This window comes from Varroa destructor, unplaced genomic scaffold, assembly GCF_002443255.2.
Source record: "Varroa destructor unplaced genomic scaffold, Vdes_3.0 BEIS01000005.1, whole genome shotgun sequence".
Classification (NCBI taxonomy): domain Eukaryota; kingdom Metazoa; phylum Arthropoda; class Arachnida; order Mesostigmata; family Varroidae; genus Varroa; species Varroa destructor.
In genome coordinates this window covers 23,908,965-23,926,273 of record NW_019211458.1, presented here as the reverse complement: position 1 = coordinate 23,926,273, position 17,309 = coordinate 23,908,965, and the positions used below count along the sequence as shown (strand labels likewise).

Sequence of the window (17,309 nt, the reverse complement as noted above, 5' to 3'; positions counted from 1 at the left end):
GCAAATATTATGGTAATCACCTAGGTCTCTTCTGTTGTTGCTTTGATGATCTAGAGGTGCATACATGCGTATTAACTCGGATCTGCTTATAGTGTCCCTATCAACTGTTCCAGTGCCTCAATCAAACTGTTCCTTATATCCCCTAAGTGCTAGTAACACCTAAAATCTGCACGTTATGTATACGAATGGTTTTCTCTAGAGACTCAAAACGGACGCACTTGTTTTGTTATGTTAGACACGAATCTGATCTGCAATCTGCTAATGAATATCCCGTGTTTTCATATCGACTGCTCAGAGCAGCGCATGTTCGTGCTTCTATGATGCATACAAAAATTCTACAGTATCTACTTAATTGCAACAACTATAACCTCACTGCGGCACCCTCCCGTTCAAAATATAGGTCCTATAAAAATGCTATTTACTTAGGTATTTTGCGTACCTCGGTTAAAATGTCCTTCGCATCTACAAAATCGCATTTGTTTCGCTTGCTCAAGATAAGCCTTGAGTCTTTCATCGTTTCCAATACATGATATTATATTGAATCTTAGTAAACCATAAAAACATAGTAAACCAGCTTCAATGTTCTTTGTTTATCGTTCACGTCAGCTAGATCCATCAGATCCTTCTAAGGACGAAAAATTCCCCAAAAAACATTTTTGCGCCCGTGAAACACTGAAATACATGGCCAGATGATCTTGTGGCATTTTTTAAATCTACGAAATGCGCATCGGTTATTGTGTCGTGGAGACGTGCACTAGAGAAACGCAAGTATTTATATATATATATATATATATATATATATATATGCGAGCTTGGCAATGTTGATGCGGCCATGCGAAACGGGTCTCAAATGTTGCCTTATATCTTCCTCTAGGATGAGTCCAACTCCAGCTTGGAAACAAAGAGTGCGCCCCCTTCCTCACTCAGTAGTGGTTACTTTTAGTGACGTAAGCTTGCTTTTTGCTGAATATGCCCGCTGTCAGCTGGTGCCGGCTGCGGCATGGGCCTTATGTCAATTGTTTGTTTGGAAAGTGCGGTCTCGTGTACTACTAGTCATGAGACCGTTCCTTTCGGGGGTGTTCTTTATGTAGCAGTGGAACGGCCAATCGAACTCTGCCGCCTGTGCACTGGCCAGGTTGATTGTGCGTGTAGCATTAGCTGTCGTGATTTCGAGGAGCTTCTATGTCCGCACTAACCAGACACGTTACTTAAATAACTCAGGTTCTTAGTGGTTGTTTGTAGCTGGATTCCTATCTCTTGTAGCTTCCACAAATAATCACATGTCAACTGAAAATCGTCATTAGTATTCTAAACAAGCGTTTGTTATATCTGTTTCTATAGGCATGATTTGTAGAATACCGTTCATATGTCTGGGAAGTGGAAAGCACAGTGTATGTATGCATAGGTGACTGTGTATATTAGCTATATTCTTCACAAACATTAGCTCATTTAGGAACTTCAACTGTTCAAGGCAAATACACAGTATGATTTTAGTAGCTGGACCCCCAAGTAGCGAAAAATCGCTATTAACCTTAGACATGCAGCGTGCCCACTCATTCTTAAAACCGAGTCTACCTCAAAATGTGAACTCAGATTGGGAGCGCGCAGTAATCGACCGACGTAACTAGGATTCGTTATAGATAAATTGAAGGGCCGGCCGGTATATGAGCGGTGATTATTTGGGCAATCTACGAAATACACCATCGTAACTCAAGCAAAACGATTCAAATAGCAGGCGCAATTGGAGAGCTTACACTTCAGTTGTATTGAAACGTTCTTCCTTGTGCCATACGTCCCTTCCCTGTTCTTCCTGAAGATAGAACGAAGGTCTCGCTAACAGTACATAGTTCTACAAGATAACCGTATATATGTACCCTACGCATCTTTGAAAGCAAGTATAACTGCATGCTCATATATCCAAATGCATCAGGGATACGCCAGCCAGACACAGTCCACTGAAGAGGTCTCGGAAAACTGCACATCAAGTATCTCTCTGGTTTTGCTCGATGTTTCCCTCTTTTTGTGTGCACGGGCGCGCACGCCGTTTGAATACTACAAAGGAAAAGAAAAAATCCGTTAATTTCAGCTATTTATCATTGTGTGAGGATGAGTGTCTTCTTTCAAGACCTTAGCAACGGTACATTGGCCTAGCACTGTAAGAGACGCTGCTAGACTATGGTTGAAACTGCCCTGTCGTCTCCGGAACACTGCTCTTTGCGGTGAATGGGGGAAGGACGAGCCAAGACCATCGTATCTCTTCTATGTGATCCTCGATGTATATTCAAAAAGGGAAATGACGTAAGGAGAAAAGGAACGACAAAAGTAACGTGACAAGACCAGTTATAGGGGCTTCCTGTAAATTAAGCATCGATCAATTAACTAATAAATGAAGCATCAGAAGGAAAAGGAACATGACAAGACAACTGCAAGATGAACTGATGTAGAAATAGAAGAGCGGTGGAATCAATAGCAGGGTACAATTAACAATTTCTATGTTCAGAAACGGCGTTATATACTACGTAATATATGGTATATTTATAAAGTATGTAACATTGTGTTATGCATTTTACACACAAAACAAGCTATATATATATATATAGTTACAGTTAGGAACCATCTTTATTAAACCAAGAAAACCAAATTATGAATAAGTTTACAATGTTCTAGCAATTCATTTAATAGTCATGATTTTTACATTATAAAATAGGTAAAGTAAAGCTGTCTTTTTCAATACTAGGTCAATGGAAAACGAACTTTAGATCCTTCATATTCGGTAGATGTCATACCAAACGCATGCCTACATTCGTTTCAGGCCAATCTCAATCGAACTGACGTAGCGCTATACATCGGGCAGCTTGATCGACCAAAAAATAGCGAAATGTCCGCCTGCCTGCTTTAAATAATTCAGCTAAATTTTGAAGAACTAACCCTTCTTCCATTGTTCGTGCGTCAATCAGACATACTGCACATAAATATCCCTACAAAACCTTCGAAAGAACCAAAGCAAGTAAAATTGCTTCTAGAACTTGGGCATTTTAAAACATGGCTACAATTTTTTTAATAGAAATTTTGAAATTAGATCACCAATTTAGTAAACACGATCTTAGTTATTTGTTACTATATACAAATAATGGTAGTATCAAAGATATTTTTAAAAAACTTACAATATAGATACACTTAGTGGACCATATAATGTTGCTTTTTGTTTAATCACGAGAAGAGTTGTCCTATACGGCCGTAGTGACAGCTCTGCGGTGACCGCACGAGGCAACGATGGTCGAAGGTTACGCAAACGTATTAAATGGCTAAAAATCTGCTTGAAATTTAAAGATTTACCTAATCTAACGAATTTCACTTGTACCAGCTTGGCGGATTGTGTCTTCATTGATGAGCATAAATTTTTCCGCCTCGTAGCTATATGGTCCGATATAAGATTACTTATACAGATTTCTTTGTGGTCTGAGCGTCCGTTATGAATATTCTTCAATATCTGTGTTGGTGAGGTGCCCCCAATCCGAAGATTCACGGCCGCATTGAATTAATAACAGTCGGATAGTGATCACATTCGATCGGTCCCATATTTAGAAGTAGCGCACAAACTGCACAGCTAATACGCTCGATCATAACATTCCGGTCCTATTACGGATGATTGACGTACAGGGTGTTAAGAAAATTACCCCGTAATCAAACGGGGAACTAAAAAGGGTTCTGTTCGAATACAATTTCCTCTTCTTTGTGGTCCAAATACACATACATAGGTTCTTATAGTCCTAAGAAAATAACAGCGAAAATTGGAACAATTCTCAAAATACATCCTAAAGGATGTCAGGCTTTACCTAAAACTTTGAAAAGCAGATATGATTTTTGGTAGAATCGGATGTTCGCTCATGCGATACGTAACGGTAGCTCTCGGTTTAAAACTTTGTAAAGATGTCTTCTAAAATACTTTTTTAGCCTTGATATATTTTAAAGATCTTTATCTGTCGGCTGTTTTTTAAACTAGAGTTAGACATACTAAACATCTGCATGTACAGGTTGCTTTGATCTTCGAGCTCTCTATACCAGGCTTAAAATTAATTTTCCATTAAAAACTATCATATTTCACTATGGGGTTAAACCTAATTTTTTTTCCGACTAAACATTTCGAAGGAGTACCGGTATTTTCACACTGCTTGCGTGCTTGGTCTCAAGCGCTCTAATATTTACTTGCATTTTGGAACTCTCACCAAGCTAGCCTTAAGGTGAGAACCTTGAGGTAGCAGGAACACCACAAACGGATCAACGCCGCTAAAATTTAGTTGTAATAGAAACAAGGAATAGTTGATGCAATGACGCGCGACGTCTGCTACAGAATCAGAGAATAGCTAAAACGTAATAGTGGAACATCAGAATCAGGGTAACAACTGAATTGTCAGAACAATAAAGCTTTTGGAGCAATGTGATCGAATTAGTAAGATAGGGCAATGGGTTAGTTGTCAAAATAGAGTGTATATATATATATTGTATATATAGAGAAAGATTATCTGGATTTCGAACGTATTTACTTGACAGCTATCTAAGTAAAGCAGAAATGTAAAATTTAAGAACACAAAAGTTCAATGGTAGAATTTGATTTATCTTATGCGTAAATATGTGTGCGCGGCCGGGTAATCCCGTACGCAACATAGCCCTCGATGATTTTGGGTAAGTAGAATTCGTTATATGTCTCTGTTTTTTCAATTGCTAAGATGTTCTGCTTATGTTTACCCGCCGTGGACATTTATAACTTTAAGCTGAATCCGCGACAGGATCCTAGGCCTGGGATGGCAGTCCTTCACCTGCGCAGTATTGTTTTTCTATTAATCGGAGGAACATGAATACACTTTCCGATTCAATTAATATTGAGATGGTTGACGAGCTAGATGTTTAGACGAAAATGTTGAGCCAAATACAATAAGCTACCAGATCTCGTGGTTTGCTTTTGCAAAAATCTGATTTTTGCTACCCGTCGTTAATATCCTAGATTTCAGTCACGAGACGTTAAATAGGCAGACCGGTACTCAGTGTGACTACTATGATGAACGTTGGAACTAATCTTTGCTAGACCATTTCCATAATCTTTTTTTTCCTAGGGAAATTACAAAGGAGGTCGATCTCTACTAATAATGGAGGGTCAACTCAAACAAATGTAGCTTTCTGCGGTTGTTAGTTCTCTGACAGCATAATTGGAGAACGATTGACGCCACAAGTATTGGATAATAACCAAACGTTGAAAAATTGTCTAGCTTTCCGTTGATACGATCGCCGCATTATGACAATGATCATCTTGTCGCGATTTCGTTCTACGAAATGAATTACCGTTTCCTCATTTACGATTTTTTGGTATCGACGCGTAGTACGACCAGTTGCTGTTACTCAAGGCAAAGATGTAAGTAAATTGTTACCTGTATTTAGGACACTACAAAAACAAGGCTCTTTATGTAGAATGAATATATAATAAAGGCATTATTTATTTTCTGCTGTGAATAGTGGTTCCGCAAATTCGAAGAGGCTAAATTTGTCAAGTAGTCCATGTTCGCTTTCTTCTCTTGGGACATCTACTAGGACTTCAGCTGTAATTAAAAGTTGTAAATCAATTAACGCTTCAACGATAGGTTTATAGAGCTTCTAAAAGCCGCTATCCCTGGTATAATTCACTGCACTTCGAATTCCCATTGTAACCAATCCGATGTCGTACGAGATAGGACATTCTGTATGGCCTAAAGTTCCGTACAATATGTCATAAGATAATTTTTATTTATGTAAAAATTATTAGGTAAGTGTCTTCTCTACTAAGCCATGCCGCGCTGGCTTTTACATATAGCGATAGTAGTTTAGACACAAAACGATGAGGTCAAAGAAATAGGCTCACAGTTTTAGAAAAGCTCAGTTTACAGCGAACTTCAGAGTGAAGATCAATATTTATTCATATACAGTAAATGTATACAGATGACAATGATCAGCATGTGGCTTCTTATAGAAACCAACGAAAAATATGTTTCCATTGTTGCTATTTATATTGAATTCTCTCTTGTAGCCTATATACATATGGGAAAAGTTTTAATTCGAAGTGATATGAGTTGCGTCGAACTGCCGCTAATTCTGAAAGCTGAAATCAGCGGCAGTAGATGTGTTAGAGTTGTTAGATTTCGACTTCGGATAGAAAGCCTTGAAGAAGGATGAAATTGCGGCGAAAATTTGCTATGCTTTATGACTTTATTACAATAAAAGCAGAGGTGCTGTCGAAGCCCACAAAAACATTTGCGCTGGCTATGGTCAAGATGAGTTATCAGAGGAAGTGGGCCAGGGATATTTCGATGCGAAAGTTGCTCCTTGTAGTAGTCAATAAGTTAGGGGTGAATTCTTAAAAAATTATTGCGAAAGTTGAGCAAGACCGACCCGTGAGTACCTACAATATCTCCAACTAAATATGCACTATCAAACAAGTTAAAAAGAGACATCTGAAAAAGTTGGCTAGAAGGAAGCGCGATGTTTCGGCCCTACACAGATGGACACAGAAGAATCATTTTGACGATATTTCCATTAGTAAAAGTCTACAAAAGCATAAAAATATAAAATCAAGCCATTTCTAGGGCGATTAATTACAGATGATAAAAGGTGGATCATATACGACAGTAATGTACAAATAAAAAAGATACTTTCCACAATCTGTGACAAAACATAAACTAACGCCAGAAAGGGTGATGCGATATGTTTTGTAGATCTGGAAAGGAACCGCGCATGATCAGTTGCTGTCGTCAGGCAAAACGACTGCTCAGGACCTCTACCGTCAAGAACTATTAAGACGACAATAAGCCATTGAACAAGTCAATCGAAACCAATGGATCGGAAAGACGACGTTTTCCACCGTAAAAACACCAGACTACAAATAACTGTGGCTACACGGCCAAAATATGACGACGGGAAATATGAATACGTCCGCCATCCTGCTATCACGATCATCTGTTTCAATCTGTGCAGAACTCTTTTTTTTTCTTTAAGTTTCAATCGAGGATACAAAAAGCATCTGCTACCCTTTTTCGTCCAGAAGTTCTACAGTGATAGGATTATAATGTTACCGAAACTGGCAAACGATTATCGATCAGAACAGCGTAAATTTAGTTTGATTATATATTTTCAGTGAATAAAAATGTTTGCTTCAATTTTAGCTTAGAAACGACCAATGCCTTTTCGGCAGCCCCATATATATACGTTCTTAAATTTCTAAATACGACAGTCTACCTCGAGGTCCGCATGATACACCAAATACCCTACGTGAAGTCCCTACGTGAAGGTTGTAAGTCCACGTGGGGTGCCGAACAAGTACACATTTTTCGACTCTCGTATCATTCCATTAAATTTAATGTGTTTATTGCAAAGTTCTCTGTTATGTGTGCGACCAGATAGCTTTTTTTTAAACTCTACAAGACATCACGAAAGTCGTAATTTTGAGAGCCTGACAGAAGAGTCTGACCTTCTAAGCGTTTGATTGCCTGTGTACGCTTTAATGGTTCAGTAGAAGATTCGTTGCAATTGTTTATTTGATATAATTACGTCAAAAACTATATTTGACGAAATGGATCAACATATAGATAGAACATTTTATCAACATACATAGAAGCGTACAATTTACGAACTATTTATGATTCATTACTTTCTCCTTCTGTTGCTACTAAAACAACTACGGGTACTCTAGCAGAAAGCTGAAAAAGAACAATACCCAAAACCAGGTCCAAGACTTATCTTGAATAAGTTAATGTAGTAGTTAATGTCAGTAGCAGTTTCGGTTTCGCATTTCTGAACCGTCCCCTGTCTAAAAGTATCGCTTGATCCGACAATGCCACCTCTTTGATAAATGCCTTAATCTCCCCCTCAAATCAATTTATGGGCAACAGCTCATATTAAAAAAATAAAATCGATAAAACAATAGAACACGAAGCTATTAATTTTCGTTGTTTCGTCGCAAGGCTGCGGAGACGGAGCCTTGCCCTCGGCTCGGCAATAAAAGGACCTCGTGATCATTAACGCAGTGCGGCACACCACCGTAGCGTGCCCCTAACATGTTAAGTGATCATTTCCACATGGGCGCGCAAAGGTGCCTAGTCAAAATGAGAGCAACGGAAAAACCACTCATGGCCTGCTAGGCAGGTCAGTACCCTGCCACAGAATAAGCCTGCTCTGCTAAAACAATAGGGTATCCCATTTCCGTCTTCCAAGAGGTGCGGGGACTGAGACGATCGTTTGGTTCAGCACAATGACTTAAACACATCTGCGAAGGACAGTGAAAAAGGTTCGCGATAAGTGTAACCACGAAACACGCGGCAACGCTATCACTGCAACGCCTTAGACCTTCGCCGTTGATCATTTCCTAGAAAAATCGTCAAGAACCATATATTTGCACTTGATAGTATAAGCTAACGAAGTCAACTATTATGAATGTATTACTCACACCCAAGTCTAATAATTAGACCATGTTACGTGGACGCGACAGGTATTATACAAATCGAATATTATTAAACGAACAACGGATGCCTTTTCTAAAAGTGATTTTTTTGGATCAGTGACAACGGAATTTTGACTTGTTTTGCCAGGTCGTCGATATAAGAATGCTTAAAAACGTGGATGTTTATAATGCTAGAACCAGCGAGCAAGGTACATGTTCTTTTACGTAGCTTTCTATCCGTACAGTAGCAAACGTTTCTACTAACACTGGAAATTCTATTTCAAATGAAGCTTTTTTTTTTTTTTCATACATATCGATCCATTCGGTCCAGCTAAATCGAGAATAGAAAGATCACAAGGACAATTTTGCCTTCATCCGGTTCTACTTTCGCCGGAAAACTGAAAAAACAGGGACAACAAATGACTTGCATTGCTGCTGACTACTCTCTCATATACCTTGGAACGCCTCGAACACAGAGAAAGCGGCAAAAACCCGCGATAGAGGGCTCAAACAGGAAAAACCGACGTGACAAGAAAGCTTCTATGGCAGATGGCGTTCACTGGTTCACTAACTGGCTAAACAAACAGCTGCCGATACAAGCAACGAGGTTGAACAAAGCGTGTAGCTGAAAGGGGAATTCCGTATGGAAGGGGATGTTAACTACAAATTTTCGCCAGCAAGTGATAAGGTCTTAGGATGAGATGAAAATGGGGGTTTTAGGGACGGAGGCGGGATAAAGGGCTAACCGTTGCCGATGGCTAAATCGGTTGGAAGTCGGTGTACTTGCCAATGCGACACTCCAGAGTGAAGCAACACGGCGGGAGTGGGGGTTCCAAAAAGGCTCTGCTTGCCTGTCTACCTAAAGCACAAGCTTCCACCGAGCAAACGACCGTACTCGTACGCCCGTTTACTTAGTACAGTCAAACCATTGTACCGACATGAACGAAACAAGAAAATGCCGTCGTCAGATGTCGCCACTAGCGGTACATGCTGGTATTTTACCATCACCCGCTATTCAAGTACTGTATACCAGTCGCACTCAAAACGGCAACATATATCTTCCGTGGCGCTATACATCTTCTGTGGTTCAGCCTACCGCATCGAGACTCGTTTCTCCATGAGAGATTCGTGGCCAGCCTTGACGTTCTTTCCTGGAGATCTTCTCCCACGGTGCATAGATTGCCACAATGATATAAAAATGATAACAATAACCAGATGTGGTGTCCCTATCTTCACCAAGAAAGCGTGTACTCGAGGCCGTGCTTAAAGCTATTTGCGTTTATAGTTTTCGGAAGGGATACTTTTGCCTTGGTTCCTCAAGTGTTGCCTCAGGGGCACGAGGAACGACTAGAAGTCTACAATCAAAAGGTCAGGGTAAGTTTTCATAGAGTTTGTGAATAGTTTCGTGCACTCGTGAACGTGTGATGTTAAAGATGTGCTGTGCCATAACATCTACCGCAAGAAAATGTCGTCGTTTATGCCCATGTACCATGTATGTTTACTCCTTAGCTATGGGCAATGACTATCTCACTATGTATTCGACCGTAGGCGTACATGTATCAAGGCTCCAACTGGAAATTAACAACGCTTCTGACATGTTTTAAGGCTATCGTCAATGTTCGTCCATGTAATGAGCCAACCGAGTGTCAGTTTTATATGGAGAGACCAAGGTGGACAGCCAACGCAGCCTCTATGAGCCAATGCCGAACCCAGTGCTCGATCCACTCTAACGGTAAGGATACTATTCTGAGGAAGTATTCAGACGGTGGGTCTATCTGCCCGATGGTTAGAAGTTGTAACCCGTCTTACGGATATGTTACATGGTAAATGGTTGTATAATGACTTCTACGTTAAGACCGATTTAGTATATGGTGGTCAAAACTAGAAAGCGCAAGGAGAAATCGGCGGAATGGAGCAATATTTTGATAAAGATCTATGGAATGCTCCTTGAACGGAAGTAATAGGAGGATGCAAAGCTATACCCGACTGTCATTTTCCGTTAATTGAAGCTAGACCCTAAGCTAGTTAAGTAAGTGTCCAGCTTGACTTACATAAAACCTACGCTAGCCAAGATACTACCACTGGCTGTGTAAGGAATGGGGTGTAGCATATGAATTTGACAAGGAGTCGTTAGATGTCATAGTAGTTTTGTGTGTTTAATGTAAAAACCGCTTGTTACGCGGTCGATTAAGCGATATCAGGTGTTGTGTGCCGTTTTTATTAAAGTCGTACCATTACCAACTTCTGATGACCGACTGGGTTATTACCTGACAATTTTCGGCCCCATTCTCACTATATTTCGTTCGGCAGTTAAAAGCGAAAGCAAATTTTTAGGACGACATACTTTCATTGGTGCTTACGTTTTTCGTATTATACTTGACTTGCAAACAAAGATGCTCGGTTTCGGTACGCAAACAAGAGTTTAAGAGAGATAGACATAGAATCTATTTAAGGTCTAAGAACTTACTCTAATAAAGCGTGCTGCAATACAATTCGTTTCAACTACCTCAAAATTTACCTCTCTCAGCCGATAAAAGAAGGCCATACGTCTCGTGCTCGTATTGGTATAATATACAATTAAGAACTCATATTGCCTATTCCGAGTGACGCAAATATATCTGAATTTTTTTTCCGTAAATTATATTCAAAATTTTACTTAGACAAATTGATGGAAACTTTTGCGGGCGCTACAAGATTCATTCTTAAGGGCTACGTTTGTGCAGTATAACTATCGCTTACCATGATGTCTTCAATTTAGGAACTTTTTTTAACTCAGGACCTAAACCTTTTTTAAAGTATTCTTTTATTAATCCGCAAATAACCTTCTAATAAACATTCTAGCCGATTCCAAATTTGGGCTAACGACAGGCCAGATGTTCCAAAAATGCAATGGCTCAAAAAGTACAAAAAATGCAAAAAGCGCCTCAAGTGACGAAAATACTAACCATCAAAAAATTATTTGAATAAGCCCCTGGGAATCTTAGCTGGATTATCCAAAAATCGGATCTGGCATAACGTAAAGTGTTGATTTTTGACAAAAAACAAAATTCGTTATGTTAGTAAGGGTTCGCCCCTCTTGAACACAGCGGATAAAAGCTGAGCTTCGCTTGAATTTCAGAAACCACGCACTGATTTTTGTCACGATGTGTTTCCTGGTTTAAAAAAAAAACTTTTCCTCTGGGACCAAGGATCGCAAGCGCCTGCCTGCCTGCCTGCCTGCCTGCCAGAGTGTGTGTCTGAATTTGCTCTGTATATGTAATGTATATATACAAAGAAAACTATGGGGGGTTGTTTCTAGCAAAGGATATGCATTCATCCGCTACTTCTGCCATTAGACGATCTCGAATTTTTTTGGAACAACACAACAATTTTGTCGCATCTCCCCGTTTTCGGAATTCGAGTAAGATCAGCTATGATCCAATCTATTCGCGCTGGATGAAGCTCCGCCAAGATTAAGCGCTACCTTTTTTGGGACTATGTTACTGCCAGTTTTCATGCATCTTCCGAAAAATTCAAAAAAGGTCCTCAATAGAATGTAAATAGGAAAATTGATTAAAACGGCTCAAAAAAATAACATTTTTAATATACCTGGATTTTCAATACAAAAACTAACGGGTGTTTTATGTAAGAGAATGTTAGGTATCACTTGAATCGTCCAGATCAGCTTTCTCCAGCTTGTTTTCTTTGGCTATTTTGAGCCCTGGTATTTTCGGAAAATTTGGCCTGCTGTTGGCCGAAAATTTAATCTATTACGATGCTTAAAACATTGTATAATACATCGCGTCCGGGCCATCTACACGCGTACATTTCTGAAAAAATTGAAAAATACATTTCTGGAAAACAGCGATGGAATAAAACCTCTAAGAATTTGGAATTATACATACAAGTCGGATTATCTGGCCATTACACCTCAATAAAATTATTCCTTTTGCCGCAGTTCGGTTCCACGACTGCTGGCCTCATTGTTGTACACTCCAAGGATATCCTAACTCATGCTGTAGACAAGAATACAATTACATTCATTTCAATGTGTACTGCTTTCTCGCTTTGTTTACTTATTCCCAGTCTCATCTCCCTGGTAGGCCAACCCTGCATAAGTTGTCATTCATCTTCGAGCCCCTCGCTCACAGTTGGTGATGGCAATAGCGACGAGATGAATAACATCGCCATCAACTGCTGCACGCTGGCTTCTTCGGTTCGGTGAACCTCAGCCAATGACAGAAACTGATCAAACCGAGATGTCCGAATTCTGGCAGCAAAACCGGTTTGGGTGCCTTCCCACGTCATGTCAATCCGTCATAAACGCTTGGTCTAGCGATTCAGCCGTAGGCCGAATGATATGGCGGGTTATTTGTCAGATCGTGGACATTTCGCTCTCTCCAAAAAAAGAGCGCAAGCGTCGGACAACCACCACCGCTATCGTTTCAGTCTTTCATCATCGTTTCAAGGTTTCCAGGTTGAGTGCGAAGCTCAGTTTTCTGTTGTGTCAATTCGTCGTAATGAGTGCAAGGAAAAGAGAATGCAGGACTAGAGCGAAGGGTTCCTTCAAATGAGTCAGAAAACTGTTGCAATTGCATAGTTTCGCTCTTAACCGTTGGTGATAGTATATAGCAGTAGCTCGCTCGATTTCCTTAGCTCCGACTCCGGAGCTCTGTAATTGCCGAATGCTAAAACGAACCGCTTTAACAATTTTCACGACAGACCACTAACGGTAATCAGCCCATGTGTTCTCTCCGTCAGTGATTGAGACTCGCAGCGAACGGGGGCTGTCGAACAGACTACTAGAAAAAAAAGGGCAATGGTCGTTCTCAGACACCCACAATCATTGCCTTGAAGGCTCAAATACGCAGTCAGACACACGCGCGTATATATACACACACGCAGACATATACGTACAATTTCCTTACCGTGAAGACAGTCAGTCAGTCAGTTAGGAGACTTCAAGAACTTGTTGGTTGACAACGAGCGGTCGGCTGTGAACTCCTGCTTCCGGTCCGGACGTGTGCGCCCCACCGCCGCCCCCGACTGGAGGCTTAAAGACGAAAGAACTGAACTTTGTCCAACGTAGAAGTAACGGCAGCAGTGGCCGAAACACCAGCGGTAATTCGTGTAGCCAGAGACGAACTGGACAGAGTGACGGTCTAGACCTTGATAGACCACTAGGACTTCGCAAGCAGCAATACCACAGCAGGCTTCCTCGCTACAGAAAATCTGTTCAGGCGTGAAATAGACACTTTCAAAAGCTGTATAATGGTAAGATCGAGACGCCGAGAAATAGAGATATAGAATTGGACGGATAGCGGAAGCCGGTTTTGTCTAAAAGCGGCAGTCCCGACTACGGAGGATGCTTAACCCGTTTCCCACGTTGCTAAAAATCGGTCTATGTCTTGTCCATATGATTTAACTGTCATCTTAGCAATGTGACGGTAGCCCCTTCTATCGTGCCTCGCTCCGTGGGGCGGTCGCTATGTTGCCTTGTACAAGTGTAGTAGGCGATAACGAAAATAACAATATTGGAACTTCTAGCAGAAATGTTGTACAAGTTATCAGATTGCCAAGAGAACTTACTGGCCCAATTGAGTGCATAAGAATAAACAACATAGACGAAAATCTAAATGAGTATGCAACGCTGTAGGCTCGCTTGTGCTCGTATCACGGGCGTAGCACTGGTAGCACGGGCGCAAATTTAGCTTTGATTATATAAAATAAATCTTTGTTGAACACTCACAATTACGGAATGGGGGACCATTGCTGATATCGAGAGAAGAGTTGTCAACGTAAAACATTCGATTTGCGATACACTCATACGATCATTTAGATCGCTACAAGATGATTCTCGCACTGAAGATAAGTTGATCCTGTACTCTTTAGCAGCACCGATAAGTTACTATAATACTTTTATCAGGCGTAAATCTGTACTTAGATAGAAAACTACATCTTCTACAGAAACCATAACAGTATAACAAGTGTTTGCCTTGAATCCTTTTACTTATATGCCAGATGATGAATTAATAATATGGGAATACACCATTCATCTCTCTACCGTTGCTGCTGTTCGTATCATAAGATTGGTGTCCTTAATGTCGGAGCCGAGTAACCATCGACCCTCGACTTCTCTCGCAATGATAACGTTAGCGTTGCCCATGATCGCTCAAAAAGTATTTATTCCGACCAGCCCGCAGGCAAAATGAAAAAAAATTCTTTTATGTTTCACAGTATAATTATTTATAATATATTTAATAATTTATAATAATTATCATGAAATATGCGCTATTTTTTTTACTGGTGACTTTCTGCCATATTTTCCGGTAACAGCATGATTCCATCATCGTAACCTTTTTGTGTGGTTTTGGGGTGAAAAATCGTGACAAATTATTGAATCCACTCACTGAAATTAAGGGAATTCTACAAAGACCGAAGCAGAATCCGGGTTATATGGCGGGTGGGTAAAGGTTTTCTCTCATTTTTTTGCCCGCTAGCTAAAGGTACATGTGGTTTGGTGTTGGCACGGTGGAAGACGTCGCTTTTTTGTTCTGTACTTCTTTTTTCAATGGCTTGTTATAATGTTGTTAGTTATTGGTAGCAGGAGTCCGGATAGCCTCTTGCTGAGCATGAGCAAGTCATAATGCATGATTTCTTTCCAATTCCACTAAACACGTAACATAAGTTTCTTTACTATCAATCTGGACTTTACCACGGATTGCGGGGCATATCCCTTTTAGCTGTACATTATTGTCGTATGTGATCCATTTTTCAACATCCGCGTTCAACCAACATTTTTTTTTTGTAGTAATTGCTCTACCACTACGAGAAACACGTTTTACGTCAAAATTTTTAGAACGAAAAGGGCAGAACCATCTTTGAGTTGTCTTTTTTTTTTATCACGCAGCTTAATCACGAAGAGCATGTTTCTCTTTATGGGCCCAGGCAGCGTTTGTGTCTTTCTCATAACAAAATCGTAGAATTTAGTAAATTCTCGCCACTTATCTATCCTCCAGGAGCTCTATTCTAAGCGTTAGTAGTCGTATTACAGCATGTTCTACTACTACGGTCGAATCTCAGCTTCAAAATGAAGTTAAAGCCGATCAGGCCCAACTCATAGTAGCTGAGATATATGACTTGAGATCCATTTATTTAGCGAAACGGTACTCTATTTTCGGTAAATAAATGAGGCAAAAGCCTTTCGACGGTTAAAATGATCTCATTTCGCATTTGTTAAAGTAGCAGAGGATACGCAAATCGTGTAGGGGGCAATGGATTTAACAATGCAGCACAGTCATAACAGTGGCACCTTAATATCATTTATATATTCTGCCAAAACTATTCTTTGAACATACGACAAAGTATAATGATATCGCAATGGAGTATGTTGGAAGTGTCATCGATCAGCGTTTAACAATCTAGTCGATAATTGTTTGTTGTGCCTCCTTTAAATGCTACACGCATCTTTCTAGTTGAACGACATTCGTTCCCTCTAGATTTGATGCTAAACGGGTCTGCTGAGCAAGCACGATCGTAAATTTTTTGTCTTTCTCTCCCGAGATACATTGCGTTGTGTGATTTCCTATCCTGAGTCGAGCGATTTCTGGAAGACCATTCGAACCTTAGACTATGTTGCTCTAGTATTAGCCAATAGGACCATTTAAATGACTGTTGTATTTATTGCATTTGCAATAACTTAAATATTCCCTGCCACTTTTACTGATATTAACTGAACGTTCTCCAGCATAACTCCTTGTCTCACCCTTCATCTACGTACATATGGTCGTGACCTGTAGCAGTAAAGTGTTGTATACTTCTGCCTTTACCACTACATAGCGATGTTATAACGCGCAAATAAATCCGTTTTTTTTTACCAGCAACAATCTGCGGTCGGTACAACTAGCGGTGGCGAGAGAACACCGAATCGTTGAACTCAAGATGCTGGGAAATCCATCACGTTGGTAGATGAACTAAGCAATCAAGCTTCAACACAAAGGTCTGTGGTTGTCCACGGTCGACCTTGTAAGCGCCTGATAAGCATATGGACCAATATCGGTTAGAATCAGTTGTGGGTGGCTATCATAGATCCATGGCATAATATCAGGGTTCATCTATCCGAGCTATTCAAAGCTATACGTGTTCCTACGAGCAAATCATTTCTATTGGAACTTACTAGAATGGTGCTCCGGTTGGCAGCCATTAATCCAACACATTAAGGAATAGCGTCAATGCGAAAGCGTCGTGAAGAAATTTAGTCTAACGTCACTCTCGAACTTTAACGTTCTTGGGAAGTTTGCAATTGTCGTGAGCACCGGGTTGACTGAGAGAAGCGTTCGAAAAAGCGTACAGAGGATAGTGGGGCACTTCGGCCCTGCGATGTATCTGAAGGTCAGAAAGGTAAAGGTTTCGTGTAAATGTCACATTTGAAATCGAGGGGAGATGTTGTAATACTTCAGTGTCCCTTTCCACTCGTAGAAATCTGTAATTATCGTGATCAATGGCTACGGAGTATATCGAAGTGCGTAGGCGCCATCATCAACGGGTACGATCCCAGTGACGAAGAAACAGGTCCGATTTGAGGAAACGCCCGCATGTACGAGATGTGGGCACTTTTTAGGGAGAACACAGACAGCTCTAATCGATTATGTATATGTATGTATCTTACCATATTTTCATCTATCTCCAAATCCATGTTGCTACTTTTCGGACAAAAAAAACTTTATGTACTTGTAGACACAAACATTCAATGATATACGATATAATTTTAAGAGCAGCAATGCAAGTGTCTAGAAAAAGCTGAAATCATGTCAGCTCGTGCTCCGGAAATGCGATCTGTAAATGTGATGACATCACTAAGATAGACACT

At 40.3% G+C, this 17,309-nt stretch overlaps 2 protein-coding genes across 4 annotated transcripts in view; both read left to right on the top strand.

The window, feature by feature from the left end:
- LOC111251611 (zwei Ig domain protein zig-8-like) overlaps positions 1 to 17,309 on the top strand; it is a 112,954-nt gene that overhangs the window by 88,665 nt on the left and 6,980 nt on the right. The gene's annotated exons all lie outside the window — the stretch shown is intronic.
- On the top strand, positions 9,293 to 12,703 carry LOC111251964 (uncharacterized). Of its 3 annotated transcripts, XR_015328070.1 has the most exons (4): positions 9,293 to 9,835; positions 10,067 to 10,193; positions 11,580 to 11,689; positions 12,527 to 12,703. XR_015328070.1 is itself a non-coding variant. In XM_086989727.1 (3 exons), exons 1-3 carry the CDS (start codon positions 9,677 to 9,679, stop codon positions 12,541 to 12,543), a joined length of 303 nt encoding a protein of 100 aa, XP_086845853.1. In that variant the 5' UTR covers positions 9,293 to 9,676; the 3' UTR covers positions 12,544 to 12,703. The 3 variants fall into 3 exon arrangements, 2 of the variants coding, with proteins under 2 accessions (XP_086845853.1, XP_086845854.1); XM_086989727.1 differs by lacking the exon at positions 11,580 to 11,689; XM_086989728.1 differs by lacking the exon at positions 12,527 to 12,703 and having other exon boundaries at positions 11,580 to 11,698.

Excerpts from the sequence above, each read along its gene's own strand:
- LOC111251964 (XM_086989727.1), top strand. The coding sequence starts at position 9,677 with ATGTGGTGTCCCTATCTTCACCAAGAAAGCGTGTACTCGAGGCCGTGC. Across the intron at positions 9,836-10,066 it reads TCTACAATCAAAAGGTCAGG|GCTATCGTCAATGTTCGTCC; the intron begins GTAAGTTTTCAT and ends ACATGTTTTAAG.